The sequence below is a fragment of the Branchiostoma belcheri genome, unplaced genomic scaffold (genome assembly GCF_001625305.1).
Source record: "Branchiostoma belcheri isolate BF01 breed outbred unplaced genomic scaffold, Haploidv18h27 scaffold64, whole genome shotgun sequence".
NCBI classification, from domain to species: Eukaryota; Metazoa; Chordata; class Leptocardii; order Amphioxiformes; family Branchiostomatidae; genus Branchiostoma; species Branchiostoma belcheri.
Genome location: NW_017804287.1, coordinates 1,603,370 through 1,623,136, shown reverse-complemented (window position 1 = coordinate 1,623,136; position 19,767 = coordinate 1,603,370). Strand labels below are relative to the sequence as shown.

At 40.6% G+C, this 19,767-nt stretch overlaps 1 protein-coding gene across 1 annotated transcript in view; it reads right to left on the bottom strand.

Moving 5' to 3' along the window:
* The window catches only part of LOC109483410 (polycystin-1-like), a 30,856-nt gene that overhangs the window by 3,597 nt on the left and 7,492 nt on the right, over positions 1–19,767 (bottom strand). Inside the window, exons 7-34 of the mRNA XM_019786421.1 lie at positions 19,363–19,460; positions 18,896–19,084; positions 18,440–18,601; positions 18,053–18,139; positions 17,738–17,869; positions 17,424–17,517; positions 16,798–16,988; positions 15,565–15,810; positions 15,022–15,155; positions 13,321–13,452; positions 12,151–12,371; positions 11,523–11,725; positions 10,824–11,054; positions 10,251–10,421; positions 9,739–9,899; positions 9,175–9,448; positions 8,555–8,774; positions 7,987–8,090; positions 7,300–7,518; positions 6,929–7,055; positions 5,900–6,138; positions 5,337–5,511; positions 4,760–5,013; positions 3,176–3,394; positions 2,387–2,585; positions 1,680–1,785; positions 1,236–1,383; positions 604–755 (exon numbers count right to left, since the gene is read on the bottom strand). Coding sequence (XP_019641980.1) covers positions 604–755; positions 1,236–1,383; positions 1,680–1,785; positions 2,387–2,585; positions 3,176–3,394; positions 4,760–5,013; positions 5,337–5,511; positions 5,900–6,138; positions 6,929–7,055; positions 7,300–7,518; positions 7,987–8,090; positions 8,555–8,774; positions 9,175–9,448; positions 9,739–9,899; positions 10,251–10,421; positions 10,824–11,054; positions 11,523–11,725; positions 12,151–12,371; positions 13,321–13,452; positions 15,022–15,155; positions 15,565–15,810; positions 16,798–16,988; positions 17,424–17,517; positions 17,738–17,869; positions 18,053–18,139; positions 18,440–18,601; positions 18,896–19,084; positions 19,363–19,460 — 4,888 coding nt within the window. The remainder of the gene's footprint in view (positions 1–603; positions 756–1,235; positions 1,384–1,679; positions 1,786–2,386; positions 2,586–3,175; positions 3,395–4,759; positions 5,014–5,336; positions 5,512–5,899; positions 6,139–6,928; positions 7,056–7,299; positions 7,519–7,986; positions 8,091–8,554; positions 8,775–9,174; positions 9,449–9,738; positions 9,900–10,250; positions 10,422–10,823; positions 11,055–11,522; positions 11,726–12,150; positions 12,372–13,320; positions 13,453–15,021; positions 15,156–15,564; positions 15,811–16,797; positions 16,989–17,423; positions 17,518–17,737; positions 17,870–18,052; positions 18,140–18,439; positions 18,602–18,895; positions 19,085–19,362; positions 19,461–19,767) is intronic.

Genomic DNA, 19,767 nt, shown 5'->3' with positions numbered 1-19,767 from the left:
CCATTCATTAGAGGTACACACCGGAGACCGCAGTCAACTGAAGAGTAATTACAGGACTAAAGGGTAATCACACAGAATACCTTGTGCGATTTATCTGGCAGCCGACCTCCTTTTGCAGGCTCTATCATTCATAAATTAAAGTGGCCGGTAGAGACGTCTCTTTGTGTTCTTGTAACTCCCGTGATTTAAAATGTTGTACTTTTTGTGCATTTGTCTCACTAAGAAAAATTACGACTGCCAACCGCCATTGACATTGGTGATCATATACTACGTACAAAAACGTATATTGGGTAGAAAGGCATGGTGCATCAGTTTTCGTTTGATAAATCCTATGTTGAGATAGACAATAAATTATGGGAAAACCTTAAAACCGCCGGTGTGCAATGATCGAAATACTACTTGGATTTGGTGATTCACAAAATCACCCAAAAAGGTCTCGTATTAGCCACATAATCGCCAAGAATAGAAGAATAGTGTGAAATAGCACAATGGAGATCATAGACGAGAAAGCAATACACATTAAAACAATTGTTAACGCAAAAAGAATACGAGATACGCCGTCAGATCAAAGCTGATCACATCAGAACAAATCTGATTACGTACCTGACAAACATGTTCATGACCAACATGATCATGAGGTTGACGAACACGCAGAAGTACACAGGGCCCAGAATGGTGTGTGTGTTGCGCATGTCCTCAAAGTTCAGGTCACCCAGCACCATGGCGAGAAGACCTTCATATGTGCTGAGGAGATTCTAGTTGGACGAAGAGAAAGACCCAAGTAAATATAAGGTAGGTAAGCTTTAATATTGGCAACTTGCAACCCAATAGAAAAGTACATCACAAACCACTTAGGACCTAGTTAAGACAACAAAAGTCGTTTCTTAATGATTTAAAATCTTACCTTCCTGGGTACATATATCATAATTTCCCAGGCTCTAAGAAATGTTAGCGATTGCATGATTAAATGTCACTAATTGATTTTAATCAATTTTTTAATCTTTTCACTTAAATATTTTCTCTCTATAATGCATATGAATTTCTTTTCAATTTATAAACATGCATTACAGTTGTGAAGTATTCTTTTAAATATGGAATTTACTTAGATGAGGTGTACATTGACAACTGTTATTTTATCTATTAAGTATGTATTATATGTGTCTTCTTGAAACACCCCACTGAGGACGACCACAGTCATGAATTTCATATTAGTGCGAGTCAAACAGTCACGTTACCTTAAAGCCCGGCATGTTTTGTCCAAAGATGACGAGACCGGACAGGGCGAACGCCGTCATGCAGATGGTAAACATGATGGTGAAGAGGCCGAGGGCGGGGATGGAGTTCTTGATGATGGCCAACAGGATGCACACTCGCTTGTTGAACCTTTGGCAAACAATAAGGTCCATACATCATGTAGATTTAGTTATTTTATACTCTGTTTTAATGTTCTTTTATGTTTTGTAATTAGCCTCCGGGCACTAATTTGCAATAAAGTTTTCATTGATGCCTACTGTATAGATTGACTGCATTAGATACATGAACCTTGCTGTAATGACGTTGAATGAAACCAGTTGATACAGTTGTTTCAACTTGTTTGGATGACTGTTGATTCAACTGGAAATTATCATACAGTAACTGTACATTCACATTCGTTGTCATAATTATGATCGACAGTTTACCTCATCAGTCGCATGAACTTGAAGACTCCCACATACGTCAGGGTGGACATGACGTACACGTACATCTCGTCCATCGTGGCCAGGCGCTGAAAACTCACAAATTTTCCTGAAAGAGAAATCCACAGAAATACATATAATACAAGACTGATTATGAGACTATGAGATGCAATAAAAGACAGTGGATTGAGATTGACATTTTTAAAGACTTGACACGATTTGGTTTTCCGCTTTGCTCAAGTGACTAGCAAATAAATTTTATTCCATTTTACATACAACTTTGGTTAGCTTTGCTTCATTTCTCATCATTAGAAAGAAATATCGTTCCAAAATCAAATATACTTAAATTAGTGGACCAGGAAACTTAAAAAGACATTGTGATTACATATTATAAGCATCGAAAACCTTTACTTTCATATAAACGCTCCCAGCAAACATGGTTAAAGCCAGTGTGCAATGGTGCCGAAAGGTATCTGTGGCAATCCGGGTTAACCTGAGTGATCACACAGGAGTGCTTTGAAACATTCACGTTAGCATGAGCCATGAAATCCACCCTATTCTCTACCTTCCATCACAGGTAATCATCTTAATTTGATTGATTGAGGATTTGAAAATTCCTTGGAGCTAAAGATTAGGTACACGGCTGCCGAGTTCTTGGATGGGGTCTATCTTTACTTTGCAGCTGGAGAAGCTCCATGTATCGGACTCACGTGGGTTTTGTTGGAAAGCTTCCATGGCGGCCCCGGCTCCCATGACCCTATAGCCGTACATGGCCAGGGAGAGGAAAGACATTAGGATGATGACGATCTCCACCCAGTTCCAGAAACTCTTGAAGTATTCCTTCCTCTGTTTTCGTATGTTGCCGATCTCTCTTATGGTGAAGTAGACAATAAATATCACCCACAGGACCTGAAAAAGAGCACGATACCACATTTTGTCATTTCGGTTGTGAAAACGAGATTTCTTTAACCAAATATATTTTGTGTGTATACATACAAGACTTTCTTTGCTTTTGGTAAGATATTTTGTCTCGCAGCCATGAATGCGAGGACGAATTATGTCTTGTTTCAAGATTAATTCCAAAGAGCCCCAGGAAACTCTCCCGAACTGCTGATACAAGGCAAAGTAAAGTCGTGCTGACAAGCAGTCTCGCTCATAAAAGCTCAGTCATTTGTTACCAGCTGTAACCCAAGGGCCAATGTCGTTATCCGAGTTTACAGTTATTCTTCACATATAGATAGGGGTCTTTTTCTGCTTTTAGCTCTAGAGCAAAAGGGATGAAAATCTCAGCTTGAATCTCAGAGAGATAAGCATTTTAAAACTAATGGGATTATCTAGGATCTAGGCAGTCGTAAATCCCTCAAAAGCCTCGCTACTTCGTAATACGTTGGAATACGTACTCAGCGAGAGGGGCTTCTGTATTTTGAACAATTGCCAGTGTACCTCTTTAGATGAGAATCTTCATATCTTCAAATAGCAAAACAAAAAATGTTTGATACCTGCGCAGCGATGATGATAATCGCTAGAGAGCCCACGTAGCTATAAAGTCGGAATATCTTGACTTGAGCGTAGGTACTGGCTGCTCCGGTTGGTGGAAACTCTGCTGTAAGGATGACGCAGCCGAACAAGTTGATGTTGGCGTTATAGACGCTGAACTCCGTCACCACCGCCCTGGTGTTGTGATCGATCCAGGTTTCCTTAAATAACTGGTCCAGCACCTGCGTGGGAATGAAAGAATTCCCATGTCAGCAATTAACGAAAATCAATGAGATTTACTAGAGGTTTAACTTAATCATCATGTTTTGCTTTTATTCAAAAGTAAAATGTTATGCTTTAACATTTTAATTCTAAAAGTACAACCATTTGCTTTAATTTCTATTTTAAAAGGAACATGGTTTGCTTTCTTCAGTTGTTTATTAGAAAATTTGCTTTCTGTAATTTTTACTGTAAAAATATTTGATTGTTTGTTTCGTGTCTACTGTAGCTTGATCAATTTTATGTCTTTGGCTTACGTAATCACGAAGCCTAAACGTCAGAATATAACCCTTTATAGAGACATAATCATTAGTAATCAAAGTGATTGATTTAAAACATGCTGCGGTGCCAGGTGGTCTCATCCAAAAATGTCCTCCCTCCGCAGATTTGGACGTGTAATAATTGATGTGCGTGACATGTTTTATGATATGATGATTACTGCATGATTTCAACCTTGAACAAGAAATGAATCATTCATGAAGTATGCCATAGGCATGCTGAAATCAGCGTGGTGTCGGATGATAGATGCATGGTTATAATTTAACCTTTATTTAAAGTAACGTTACGTATGTCTTCATGTTTAATACAGCAAGATAGAACTACGATATGTTATATTTAGTACACATATATAACCACTTGCTAGTTTTATAGTTTTAGGGACCAAAAATATGAAAATCTTGTCATTGATATATCACTATACTGATGGTGTTATCATATCGAATATTTTCGTCATGAAAATAGGGACATACATACCCTGTGTTTGCTGTTAGACCACACTGAAAACGTTATCGTTGCAGTGATGTATTTTTCTTAGATTACTGTTAAGATGTTTGTGAAAAATGCTTGTAATATTTTTGCACCGAAAACTGAACCATGGCTACACTGAATACTAGAACATCGATGATGAATGTTGAATTAATACATTTTTTTGTATCAAGCCTATTTTGCATTCAACTCTATCCTTGTTCAGAGCACAGTGGGGAATAAAACATTTTGGGATATGAGGAATTTTTCTACATAACGTCTTTTCCCGAAGCTATTAACAAGAAAGGTAATATTTGCATAATGTTTATCTCCACATGGTCTAGCCCAACAAACTACTTCTCTGGTTCTTCTTACAAAAACATATCCAAATTCTAGTATATGGTGACCAGCCCCAGTCCTCTGTCCTGCTACATAATGTAACCTAACACGCGTGTAGAGCTACATTATTACTAAAGCATCGTTACCATAATGATGTGGATAATGGCCTGGTCCTGATCATTGGCCTTATATTTTTGGCAAAGAAGGAAATGAAGAGCACAAGAGGAAATAAAAGATAGATTCACCATTAATCCTGTGGGGTTGTTGACGCCCAGCTCCACCACGTACCCCCCTGCTCCATACACGGACTTCTCCGCGATGATGGGGACCCCCTTGGTCTCCCCTGACGTCTGGTACACGAACCACAGGTCCCACGGCACGTAGTCTTCACTCTCGTTCACGGCCACCCAGTTGGGCTTGAACACGCCCTTCTGGGCATCGCCGAAGGAGTACTCGTCGTAACACTCTTCTATGCCGATCCTGGTCGTTTGACACTTTTCTATAGATAGATACATACCATGCAAGAGGATATATTTCAGGTCAAACTTTAAAAAGTTCTCGCTAATCAAAGAAAAGCCGTTAATCAATGTGTAGTAATAGAAATGCAAGTATGCAAGCCCCTTTTTGCATATCAAACCATCACAAAATCGATAGCATTGAGCACTATGTGTGCACTAGGACATTATTTTGTTGGATGGTGTAGGACAAATAGGTCATGATCAATATATAATTCTTTGAATTTTAGGAAATTCACGCCATAGACACAGTTTAATAATCTCTTGTAAGTTCATATGTGTTGGTAGAAGTCGTAATGAAGTTAACCTGTTTTTACTCTCAGTTGTCTGAAGCGAGCCGGGCCGATTCGGTACGAGTTGAGGTCGGAAACAAACTTCCGGTTGTGGAATGGGATTTTGTCGCCGTTGTACTCGCCGGTTTGGTAGAGAGCAGGGATGAGGCTTCCCTGGGCCCACTTCCAGAAGTTGGCCACACTGCTGACCTAAGTGTAAAAAAATCTATTTTAGCTCACAACAGACATGTGACAACGTCGAGATCTCAAACGTTTTTGCGCTTGTTAACAACTACATGTAATTTACGAACCATGCGTTTTTACAGCTACATGTATATTTACTGACATAAAGGACAAAACAAACTAAAAGAGTTGGATTCCAAATATTTGCAGCATGTTATAATGGAGTCTAATATTCCTAAAATATGACGATAACTTGAAGTCTCGTACGGTTCTTCTTTTTTCAGGGTGATCCAGAACAACCCGTTATAGATGTATGTACCAACAACATGTTATCTGAATCTAAATTGAATTCTGAACTGATGGCGATAACATTGACCAAGTTTCCTTATCAAATAATAGAATCCTTTTCACTAACCTTGTCAGTAAAGCTACCAACAAACTCATTTTGCAGAGACGTGTGCATCCCGAAAGCTTGTTTGTCTCTGTGTTCATTGGCCAGCAGTAGTAAAACGCATAGGAAGAACGTGTAGGCCAGGAACTCTTTGATGATGGCCCACATCATGATTTCCTTCCGCCGGGTCTCCTTGATCTCTCTCAGCTGCTCTTCTGTGATCATCGGTGGGGGCGCTTTTGCACGGTGCTCCGCTAGTCCCTCTGAAAGGAAAACAGAATACAACATGTTCGTTTATTCATTGTCGTTTCCACAAGAAGTCAGAGACTTTATATTTCCAGTAACCTTTGTCCTGCTGGCTATTCTGTGCATTCCATGTTCCCTGTGCTGGTCTGGGGATTTCAGACCTTTTTAGAATATATGGTAGTCTTGAAAACACCAGCATTATATTCATGAGAAAAACGTCGATCTTTCCTAACATATGTTGAGCATAACGTTGGGGATATGAACATGCTTCCCAACAATTGTTAGAATCAGCGTTTTAGTGACAAAGGTCTAAGAAATGTTTTGGATTTTATGTATTGAAACAGTGGAGGGTACCCTATGGTGCCCCTCTTCGTAGTCCTTCGTAGTCAATAACGTCAGAGCATTATATCACGCCCTGAATTCCCCAGTATACTGTCAAAATCACCTCCATCCACTTTACAAAGAACATTGGACAGAAAACCACACCCAGGACTCAGCCACCCAAAACAGTACCTCCATTCGCGAAAGTAATTGAAGAGTTGAACATCAAGACTCCCATTCCAGGAATTGCTGCCATGTAAATGATTATTATTTTGGAAGGCATTTAAAATGCCCTCTAACAAACCGAAGATGGGGTTAAGTAAAATTTTACGTCTGCAATGTTGGACCAAAAGTACTTAACGGTTGAGATATGAAACTTCAGTGTCTGGTAAGGTCTGATAACGTATATGGGTAACACATTTATGTGTTGGATATGTCTTCTTAAGCCAAACACTATACAAATGATACATGAAGAGATTTACTTACCGCCATTTTCCTCAGTATCTATCCATTCCTCGTCTTTCCCAAGTTTATACTCCTCGGGAAGAGAGTCGTCTTCTTCTTCTGTGGGCTTCTTAAAGATGATGGCTACCAGCATGGCAATGGCGACAATCTAAGAAAGGAAGAGCACGTAGTTTGAAAACCAACTATTGTTTTTTTTTCTTCTGCATTAGACTAAAGTTTATACTTAAGGTTTAAGATGCAAATGTTCTTCCAGACTCAGCTGTTCGTTAAAAATACCTATGGACAGAGATTGCAGTGATACAATAAGTTGTTTGTGGACAATTAATAAGACGTTCAACGGTTGTTTATTGGTTTAGATTGGATAGATTTGATTGGATTAACGAACGTCGTACCTTGATTGGTTGTACGACGAGCGTTGATTGGAATATGGACAGCATCATGCAGGACAGCCAGCCCTCGGCCTTTGCTTTGCCCCACTGTAGGCTGTACAAGATGACGAAGAACGCGGGTCCCAGGATGGAGAAGAAGGCTAACACCCAGCCGACATAGAAAATCCACCACGGTAAGGTCTGCTCCGGGCTTGGCTTGGGTGTGTTCAGTATGGTCACAACCTGTGTGAGATACAACAACATCGTTGCTACTTTTTTTATCTTCCTCTATTTATCAGCATTTAGCACATTCGTGGACGGACTGACATGAGAGGTAACTCTCTCAAGACGTTGATCCGTAGGCCGGGTTGTAAGTCGGAGAAACCTTTTACATACGTAGTAAGAACGTCTCAGGGATTTGCCATAGATGTGACATTTTGTTATATATGGTCCTTGTTCGTCCAGACAATTTTGGACGAATTGAAATTGATTTTGCTCAGTATATGTTCATATAGATACTGCCAATTGTGTGTACTTGTACTTACCTTGTCATTTAGACACATTTATCATATAACATTGAAACTTTGTACCTAACGAGAATTAGTTAAAATATAACGGTCAATTATTTCGATTATTACACAATAAAGATAAAAGCTAATATCTATACAGAGTGTTGATTTATGTACGAATCTATAATGATAACGGCATGACCTCCTCTGCTGTCGGTTCTTTTCCCTCCTCCAGCTCCTCCGCCTCCTTCAGCTTCATGGCTTCCTTCTCTTCCGGTTCTAGCTCTTTCCCGATGTCGTCAAAGTCTGAACATGTCAAAATATGTACGTTTCATGTTAGGAAATCCAATAGTCTTGAATTTTTTTATAGAAAATTAAAATATGCAGCCACTGCCTCATTACTCAAACGGCTGTCAGTCTCTAATTGGTTGAACTGCTAATTGTGATGGGCTTTCAGTCTTTCGGGTATTGTATTTTGGTAGAACGATCCGTTTTGCTGTATTCGTGTATCTAAGAATGGCATCCCATGACACAGTTTTCAACTGCATGTTGTGTCGGAAAATATATCGTCTGCCACGGGCAAACTTCTGATGCAATGTCGACCAAACATCCAACGAAAACAGTAAAAAAAATCCGGATTTCGCGCAGGTGCAGTACTAGTATTGCCTGCGCGACGAGTATGCCATACTTTCATTTGAATTTTAAAATGTCAGAACAGAAAGGTAAAACTTCATTGAGCACCAGTAATTACCGTGATGTAAAATACGTACCTTTCTCTTTCCCTTCTTCTTCCTTCTTCTTCTTTTCCTCCTCTTTCTTCTTTTCCTCCGCCTCCTTCTCAGCAGCAGTTGGTTTGTACTTGGCCTTCTTGAAGAAGGTGACGAGTGCCATGCTGGCCGGGAGGACCACTAGGGTGCTCTCTATACTGATGATGATGTTAGTGAGCGACAAGGTGATTGGACCGAGGGAAAATTCTCCTGGGTCTTCCACCTGTGAAATAGATGTGAAACGGATAAATAAAACAAAGCAAGCTGAGTGGGCTTATTGTAGAATTAAGAATCCTGCAGTTAAAATTTAGTGGTTTGACAATGGGAACCATATTTTCTAGAAGTTTATGACTAAAGCCTTGCTGTTAGTCCTTACTATTGACAGTAACTAAAGCGTGTTTGATACTAGTAAACTAGCATCAAAACGTGTTCTAGCTATAAAAACCGACAAACATTACATGGTAGAATTTCACATTGAGGTTCTCTCTTGAAAGCAAATTTGGATTGAAAAAAATGTAGTCAAAATAGACTATATACACCGTTTAGGGATCTTGAACTTAGCAAATTCTGCATCATACTGCCCTTGTGCACGTAGAACTGTGTAGTGGCTTATTGGAACTGACCTCGCTCTTCTTGTAGAACATGGCGTTTGCGATCATGGTGAGGAAGAGCAGCGCCACGCAGCAGGTGAGGCGCTGTGTGCGGGTGAAGTTACTGCGGGTCGGGCGGGACGCCACGGAGAACCACAGGTGGCCGTCAGACAGGTTCCGCTTGGAGCTGGAGAAGAACAGGTGGTTGAAGCCGATGATGTTCTCGGTGCCGGCCACCGGCAGGATGCGGTCTGTCAGGCCGTCATCTTCCTCCACGGCCAGCCAGCGGTCACACAGGAAGTAATACCTGGTGAGAGATTTAGACATAGTTAAATAGATAGACAGATAGGCAGACAGATAGATATCATATTAGATAGATAGAATCCATTATTCTAGCGTCTTTTTCGTTATTCGTGCTTGCCAAAGAGAAAAAAAAAATTATTTAGAATACCTTTGAATTTATAGCATATCTAATGTTTATTAGGCAAATGGGATAGGAAACAACTTTTTTCTATATCAATACATTCTATGCAAATTTATTAAAATGGATTTTTAATATCGATTCATGTGAACTTGAAGAAAATGGAATGCACTTACCGTTCTCCCGTCTGTATGTCCTGGATGACTACCTTGTTACAGTACCAGCTCTGGTATTTGCCCTTCCCGGAGTTGTCATGCCAGACGCGGAGGAACGTCAGATATCCCAGCGACTTGGGAACTCCTAACAACACGTGGTCGATGTTTCCACGGCGGAGCAACTGGGAGGGAAGTTATTCTCATATAGACCCATTTATAAATTATACTCTAGACGACTGTTTTTTAAGCTGTTTATTGTACTCGTGTTTTTTTCTCGTACTCGAAATAGAAAAACGGCAGTATACACAGACTTCTTCATGTGAACATATTAACATCGACCAGTTTTATAATGTTAAAAGGTTGAATTCTAAGCAATGATAATCACCAAATCTAGTCATTAACTTCAATCATTAAAACGAAGTGTGATACTGAAATTCAAGTCTTCTTCAAATAGTATATTCATAAATCCAGTTGAAAAACCTTCTTAAGGAATTAACTGCAAAGGGCGCTTCTAATGATAGATATTTTCGTACCGTTCTCTTCCCGTCGTCCACAATGCGCACGCCCGAGTCACCCTCTTCTCCCGAGAGGATGAAGTTCACGCGAGACTTGGTTCCCGCGCCAGGCCGCATGCCGGTGTAGATGTCCAGTTTGTAAAAGTAACGGTCGTTCTTAGCGTTGTCTACCAGAGGAAGTGTCCCCCACTGTAATTAGCATAAAATATGCTCTATCAGTACTTACGTTTTGATAAAGACTGTATCTATTCTATAAATTGTCGACATCAGCTAAAACAGCAACATGTAAGGAAATAATGATTTTTCACGTAACTAGATATGAAAATATTACAGAATAAAGATAATAAAAAGTTATAATTCGTCTTTATCTACTGCACATCAGTTTCTACAATCCTATTTGCATCATATATAATGGTTTTAGTTTGTAGTGACAAGTCACAATAATCAATTCTAAAAGAAGGGCATAACAAAAATTCTTTCTATACCACGGACTAAGAGTTTTAAACAAATAGTTTCAAACAAATAACATAAACCTGAGTAGTTGAGGTTTGCTTGTACGTGTAAAACTACGTAAATGTGTCGACCTCTGACCTTGATGATGTCGTTCTTGTCCGCCCGTCTGGTGTAGACGAGCAGGAGGACGTATAACAGCAGGATGGACACGACCACGGAGAACACGGCGGCGTTGTCGGACAGGTTCGCGAACTTGGCGAACACGTTGGAGAAGTCGATGGTGTTCGGGGCGACCACCATCTCCGACCCGAACGACGTCAGATGGTTGCAGTCGCAGATCGTGAATTTGGACGTGGTCATTGCTGAAACCTGTTGTTATATCAACAAACTTTAAGGCTCAAAACGATTGTCGCACGAACGCAAAATGGGAAAATTCTACATGTTATAGGTTGTAGTGATGCATATTTCCGACAACAATTCAACTGTTTTGATGAGGACAACCAACAAAACAGAACTTAAATAAAGGAGTTGCGTCTGTCACAGCCTGCTTGAAACTTCTACACCGTAAGATGGTGAAAAGAGTATTTTCATTCCGTTTGGTCTTGTTTGTACTTCCTTATAATGACGATGAAAACAGACAATTTTACAGTCTTCACTCGTACTACGCAATGGTTTTTGTCCCCTCCCGTCCTGGTCACCACATCTTTTAAGCCATGACATCCCTGGTCAAAACCCTGCCAATCAACTGAAAAACTCGCCCTGAAAGCCACTACCGAAAACAATACTTCCGTCCCACGAGAAAACCATCTGCACATACATGTATACAGTGCATCTTACCGAACAGCCTTCGTTTGACCATTTCTCCCCCTCCTCGTCCCAGTATTTACATCCGGGTGAGAAGACGATCCATTTGAACTCGATGGTGTTGTTTTTTTCTTTCCCTTTTCCACTATCGTCACTTCCTCCTCCTTTGTCACCAGACTCCGCTTCCCCCTGGTCACCCTCCACCTCCACCTCCACCTCCTCTCCAACTTCCTCGCCTAGGATTGATTATAAAGATACACATACAGAATTACAGATGATAACAACATCACACAATTTAGGAACGATTGTAGCTTAACTGGGTGAAAATTAGAAATGCACTTCTCTCCAAATAAGTTGTAACTAATTTTTCTTACACGTTTAAATAAATTAGAATTATTCTATTAACTTAAAACTGTTCACCGTGGTTACACGCCCTATTCTCAAACATATACGCCACGATATGAAGATAGGTATTTCAGAAGAGTCATTTTCAGAACTACTGGCTGCTATAATGATTTTGCACGTTGCAAGTAAAAATCAATAGAGTTCTCTTTGTACAAAGTTTGTTTACGAAAGCAGCACACTTTAGTAAATAATAGATATATTGTTTTCTACTTAACACCACAAAAAAACTATAACGATCATGAACGGTTCAACATACTTAAAGCGTCGATGGCGAAGTAGTAGAAGCCAGGTTCCGCCACGATGTAGTTTGGTACGAAGACGAGGAAGGTGTCGGGTACACCGTGTCCGCCGATATCAAACAGCTCCTCCTCCGTCAGACCCGGGACCTGCGCCACGAAGTCATAATCCTCCCGGGTCGGCGGCTTGGCGAACCGGACGTACACGTCAAAGTCCAGGTCAGGCTGATTCGGCACCAGTCTGTAAAGCAAACATTCATTTGAGAATATTGACCAGCACGTACAATGACCATGTGGGTATATTGTGAGTTCGATTCCCAGTCAAGGCGTAACTACGACATTAAAAATGGTACATGCTGATGTCTTTGCTTAGCACTCAGCATTTAGGAAAAAATACGAATATGCGGTAGTCGGTTAGTTGGACAAACATATGTACATACGACTACAGGTGATCTAACCTCCTCCTGCTCAAAGTTGTGTGGCAAAAGGAAAACTAAAACTAAAATAGGCCCCGCCCTTTTCACCATCTAGTGCGGAAAAGCACTGCTAATGGAAATTCTTTCATTATTGCAGATACAATTTTGTAGTTGATCTGGAATGCCTAGACATAGATATAATCACCATTCTTCATAACACAGTGTGTGTAAACAATTTATTCGGACTGCAGACAGGACTGCAATTTTCTGATCTGACGCATTATCCATTACTCTACTGACCCTGCTGCACTTCCCAACTCTTAAACATGAGAGAAGGCGCTTCATGGTCATGTTCTACGAGCGTTCTGAAATCTTTATATACAATTCATAAAAATGCCAAGCAATGGACATTCTGTTTACTCTCGAAATTTGTTTATTTGTTTATTAGACCGATCTCCATTAGTTTGTACAGTTGCCATACATACTATTCTTCCTGGAGTCGTTAACTACAACACTACTATCATAACAACATGGTAAGGCTTAGCTACAAACTACATAAACACACACAACATGCAAGTAGTACCTAAAGGTCATAGGTCATAAAATAAAATTTAAACAAAAATTCACATTTACATTTCTACATTTCTACTACCACCAAGCTTGTAAGGGTTTGGAGATGTCCACCACAGAAATAGCCAAAAAGATGCTAACTTATAGGCAAGCACACCTCGTTACTTTCCACTGCCAGTTCTAACCAGATGAGAAGTGACGTACCCGAAGATAAGAGCGTTCCCTTCGTTGGGGACCTTGGCCTTCATGACGTAGGTGTCGTTAGAGTTGGATTTCCACCACGTGATGTTCTTCGGTTCCCCGGATCCTCCTGACATCCGGTTCTCAATGGTGATGCTAGGATGAAAGGTTCGATACATTTTTTTTAGTTACAGAAGGTTACTTTTCTTTCGCCATAATCAAAATAGATAATGGAGTTCACAAATAAGACCACGCATATGCCCAGTGTCTAAAATGAAGGCCCCAAAAACGTTAACAAAGCACACGGTCAGGTAATTACATACATGTCCAGACGTATTTATTTACGTCTCGGAGACTTTCAACTTTGAAATATTACCAACAATGCAATGCATTTCGCATGTGTACTCTGACGAACCTCCATACTTGTCTTTCGTCTTCTTGTCTGGGAACGACAAATGATTCGTTCTTAGACGTGGCGTTTTCCACTTTTAAATTAAGTGGCAAGGATACGGTCCCAAATGTGATTAGGTTTAGACCCCCACGTCTCTATTTATGACTGGAAAGGACTTTCTGCTCCATACAGCTTACTTGATTCAGCGTTTTGCAATGTATATTTATTTTGTACATAGACATAGGTAGGATGACAAATGAGGTTGTGTACCTGATAAAACGTACGATAATTTCATAGCGCAAACGTGTTACTTGCGTTCACATGTCACTACATAATACTTCATTTTAGATACGTCCATTCAATTCCATCTCGCCATCGTACAACTATTCCGCGTAAGTCATGGCCGATTCATTTTAGATGTAGCGACTCTCCCAGAAAAGCTAACTGCTACATATATCTACTTTTTTCATTCAAAAGTAAAAATGATCGATTCCAAGATCATAAAAGTCAAAATTTACATTAAGTTCGTACATTTTTTTTCATTCAAAAGTGAAAGTGATCGATTCCAGGACCATGAAAGTGAATGCAAAATAAATAGGAAGAAAAATCTCCAAATAAATGTACCCTCTGCCTATAAATCATACGTCACTGTTCGACACCTTTGACGTCATGAACCTTTTCTAAAGGAAAAATGATCTGGCTCTAAAAAAAGGTTTAAATATGTTGTGTACAGCTAGCTTTGAAAGAGGCTCTTCTTCTTTTCACTTCTATCTGAACGTCTGGTTATATATCTCTGACAACAGAACATATTTTCTATATTGACAATAACACATTTCTACGAGTTAAAAGTAGCCGAAAGTTAGCATTGGTGCTACGCTATTTGTATACCGGGGCTCCCATGTCATCTCGCTCTTTAAGATGTATGGGACCCGCGTACATAGAAATCACTACACAAAGAATTAAATTCCCCAATGATTTAAATTGCCAGTAAAGCCGGTTTAATAAATACTGCTGTGTAGTAAATATAAAAGTCAAGTCCGATAACTCACTATAAAAATTGGTCTTAAATTAAATTAGCGGAATTGACTTTTAATTGCTACCATTAAAGTAAGCAATTATGGTAATGGAAGTAAACATTACCAGATTGTACTGGCATTTACTACCATAGGCAAATCCAACTTTTCGTGCACTGCAAATAGAATAGAAATCTGTGGTCCTTTACAGCGGTATTCAATTATATTCCGCATATTAATATGCCGCTTGATATCCCTTTGTGGACAGACTGTCCCTATAATAAGGCTTAAGCTATGAGACTGACGATGATGACCTCTGACCTGATGTTAGTTGAGATGCCCTTGACCCCCACGTTGCTGCCATTGGACGACATGAAGTTCATAGTGACGACTGGTGACGTCACTGCCTTGGCTGAGTCGTCAAACGTGAAAGGGTTGGTGGGGTTGGACATCACCTTAAGTGAAAAAGACCGACATTTATAGATTCAAAAGAGCTCCTCGCTAAAATGCCTATCCTATGCCTTGTCGATGCCCATCATTATGTTCTTTAGTGTGTCAATCGTTCAGATGCTCACTGACACATGGTGCTTTTGTCATGGTACTTTTTCCCTGCAGCTACTAGACGAAAAAGTGTAATGCGGCTTCGCTACGGCTAGCTTATTTAGGGGTGGGTAATTCGCCATGACCGCGTTACATAAATAATACAGTTTTTCAGCATTAGAGCAAAGCAATACGAAGCAAGTATTACCATTTGAATACGTGTGCTTCTTATGATTGGTCTTGGCTACACATTTGAAAGAAATATTCTGACAGTACGGAATGAGATGCCGAAGACACAATTAGAGTAGAAGATTCTGTACTTACTACTGTGTTCATACTGTCCATTTCTGTATCGTTGCCAAACATATCTGCTGCACTAGGTAGGGCGAAGCTGCCACCTCCAATATCAAGTGACTTGTTTCCGGAATCTTCAATATTATCGCTGACGACAGCTATATTAAGTTGATCTGATTCGATGACCGTCGGGGCTTCACCGATCAGTTTCTTCCCTGACACGGACTTTGCGGCTGTGCTAGCAGCGCCCATACCTGTGTTGGCAACTTTCTTGGCCTGTGGAAAGGAAAGGCGGCAATGTTTTACAAAAATAAAAGCTTTTAAAAATATTACGCAACTAGAAAGGCCAATATTTGCTTTGGAGCAAATACAGCGATGGGTTCACCACATTTTACGACATGGCAGGGAAAGAATGAGAAACACAAGGGAAAACAATGATTTACATTGATATAACTATAATATGAAGTAACATACAACTAAAACAACAGTTGGATAGCTATTCCCTACTTTATTGGTTAGGATTTTTAATTGCATAATGCAAACTGTTGATTTTCAATGCTGGAGCAGAAAAGCTTGAAATACCTACCAAAACACTTGAATAAAGACATACTGTCAGTATGGAAATGCTCTGTGCAGGTGTTAATCAAGTTAAATCCCAACAGCCAATCAGCAAGAAATGCTCTGTGCAGGTGGAAATGCTCTGTGCAGGTGTTAATCAAGTTAAATCCCAACAGCCAATCAGAAAGAAGTATAGAGGAAAGCTGCATGCCTATTGGTTGATGCCCTGCATTCCATTGTGATGACTCATGCCCAGAGTGGTAAACATGGCACACTAACACAGTAATACATTTGCTATAACACAGCCAAAAAACTCAAATAAAACCATTCTAAAAGCCTGTATCACAAAAATTAAAAAAACGCCTAGGGGTATTTGCCCACTGTACCTCCATACCAAATTTCAGGACCTTAGGCCCTAAAGTGAAGAAGCTGAATCCATTTAAAAAATGGCAGGAGAAGGAGAAGGAGAAGAAGAAACATCAGAAAAAGCAATATGGGTTCACCACCACTTCGTGGTGTGGTGAACCCATAAAAAAAGAAGCATCATTAGTATATTTTATTTTGTTGCCCCTGTTAAATAAGGAACTTCCCTGGCAGACCAGTTCTGCGGTCCTATACCATGATAAACATTTACTTTAGTCTGTCTGCCACATAAACAGATGCATTTGTAGATATCATATATGTATGATACGTGAGGAATCTTACTGATGGTCTTTCGGCCAGTTGTCTCAAATATGTCTTCCTTCTCTTCATCTCCTCGTAGAAGAGGTACTCCTCGACACTCTGGTCCGGCGGGGGCACGTCAGGCGGGGGCGGCTTGCTGAGGTTGTCAAACATCTCTTTCACGTCGGATGTCTCTGATGCCTTCATCACGCTGCCCAATGAGCCTACGAGGTCTGGATAATCAAATTAGCCAAACAGTCAATCATCCAAGCAAACTAAAAACACAGTGCATACTGTATGATACTGGGAGTTACATCATATAGTAGGTTATCACTCATATAATTGTGCGGCGTAACTTACCCCGGTATAATGTTTCATACCGTGATTACACAAAACGCATCCCTGGCGACCACATACCGTCCAAGGCATGCGGGGCCAGAACCCTGTCAATCAACTGATACCCAATCCCCTCCCGCTCACTTCCAATCATCGCTGATCAGGACAAGATAGAAACTCCTCTTAAACCTGCACCGGACAACACAATACTTCCAGGACGTAAATTCTAGAAAATGTAAGATTTCGTTGTGTGGGTAAGAAGTTTCATGATCCAAGAGGAATTTAAAGATTATGTTCAAACAAGCCTGAAAATACAGCTTTTTGAAACTTACCGCCTGCTACTTGGTTAACCATTTCTTCGTCGACCTCTTCGCCCATGCCGTCAAACTGCCCCGTCATTCCGGACAGAGAGTCTATTGATCCCTCCTATCATTAAAAGATCAACACGGTGAATTCAATATCGTACTTTCCTTTTGGCTCTTTTTTTTCTGTTGGAGGAATTTTATTGTGAATGCAAAAGTTCAATGTTTCTAGTAGACTGTTTAGTGTTGAAAAAGCTGCAGCACAGCAAAGCATAGCTGATGACATCGGTGAATACTGAATGTGTAAAAATGATATTGATGTTTTTTCCAGTTTCTGCCCGTACCTGTGTTCCACGTTCCAGTTCGTCCGGTGCTCCGGAGATGGTCCGCGTGGCGCTGGCGGCCTGGAGGATGTCCTCCGGCGCTTCTGCCACGCCTCCTATCGTACCGACGTTGGACGCCATGATCTTTCGGATCTAGGGACGCAGATAGATGGGGTATTATAGATCACGTAGGACTAAAACAAGTATCGTAACGGTTTCATTTTGTGCAATTACAACATGCAAAACGTTTCTTGAGTTATGAGAAGGGTTTAGATTTATTTTGCATACAGGCATCGTTCCATGGACTTTCAAAATGTTTGCTGTCAAAAGTCTTACCCTTTTTCTGTGTTCTTTCCTGATGTTCTCGTCTGGTGGCACCGTCGGAATGCCACACTCTGGGTCTAGTTGAGGTTCTATAGGACACTAAAACACAAGAAAATCATATAATTGCAACTCCCACCCTAAAGCATTTTTCTGCATTCTGTGTACTGCAAAATACAGCTGTCTTGTTGTGGAAATTCCTGTCATAGCTCCTTCGGCGGTTGGTTCTTAAGCATGCTTAAGAGTTCTAAGGCATCGAAATCTTACGATGGCCTACAACTCATGTAAACGCGACGTAACTACGACGTCCAAGAGAATATGACTTTTACGACACTATTGTGAGTAACGTCAAGTCCTCAAAGCGATCCGTCTGCATGTAAGATACCATCTACATGTAGTTACCTTTGAGTTCATGACAGAGGTGAGCGACTCCATGAGAGAGGCGGTCTCTTTGCTCTTGGTCTCCGCCATCATCCTCGCCAGCTCGCTGTTCGGTCCGTCCGTCACCCTGAGGAACAGCTCCTCGTAACTGTTCACTCCGCACGGCAGTTTGGGAGGTTTCACCTTCGGTAGGCAGCATTTAGTCAAATATTAGCACACCTACCTTTTATGTGTGATCATTACCCAAATGGCAGGTAAATTTTGGGATCAAAACCGTTTCAACTAGTTCTTTTGGGGTAGCGACCAGCGACAGGCTCTACTAAGAAAAAGTTTGCAACGAAAGTTTGCCACTCCTGAATTAGCGCGGACCGACTTCCCTACCATATCATCTGTCTATTTCTACTCTTTTCAGTCGCTTCCCGAAGCTTGATAGAGGCTAGTTTTTCTGTAGCCTAAGAAGCTGTAAAACACACGTACCTTTACAGTCAGTCTGTAGTCAGCGTACGCCTCGTAAGGGTCGAAGACTTGGACCAGGATGTCGGCGGCGAAGTCCCGCTCGCAGTCCCCCATGGCGATCTGTACCGGCATGGTGAACGGGATGTTCCCGAAGTAGATCAGGTTCGTGTCGCCCATGATGATGGAGTTGAACTTGTACTTGAGAGTGACCTGTGGTCGAAAAGTGTTTTTATTTCTTTAGTTAACATTACCGTAACATTTATAACATTTCTTTAAGGACTAAAACTAATAAAATGGTATAGTGTGCATCTTTTGGATTAACCCAAAACTCAATAAATGACATGGAAATTGAATAGAATGTTTCTACAAAAAGAAAAAAAAAAGAAAAGAAAATAGGAAAAACGAAGTAAAGAAAGAAGACAAGTTGTTTAGTTTTAGTGTATAATGTTGATTAAGTGGTAGCTTCGAGCAGAATCTTGTATGCTGACCTTCGGTGGTTCGGCGCCAGGTGGCACTCTTTGTGGTAAGTCCCCCTCATCCTTCCAACCAGTGCACTCCACGATAAACATGGTATCGTACGCATGGCCTGCAGGGGAAAGATATAACACGTTTTAACGTGTTTTGTGCAACAAAGGCATTTGTGAACAGGCCTGATTTTGCCTTAAACACACACACACTTAGCTATGACTAAAATGACCTTATGATAAGAATCTAGTTAAGACAACCTTTTCCATCAAAAGAAAGCCGACCCTTATACGACGCAACCACGACTGCCTCAAGAATCTCCTCAATTTGCTGGCGACTACTGCTAGACTGACAAAGGAGCGGAAAGTAATCTCGATTCAGTTTTAGCTCACAGAAGAGCTAATCTTCCACTGGTCATGACAGGGAAA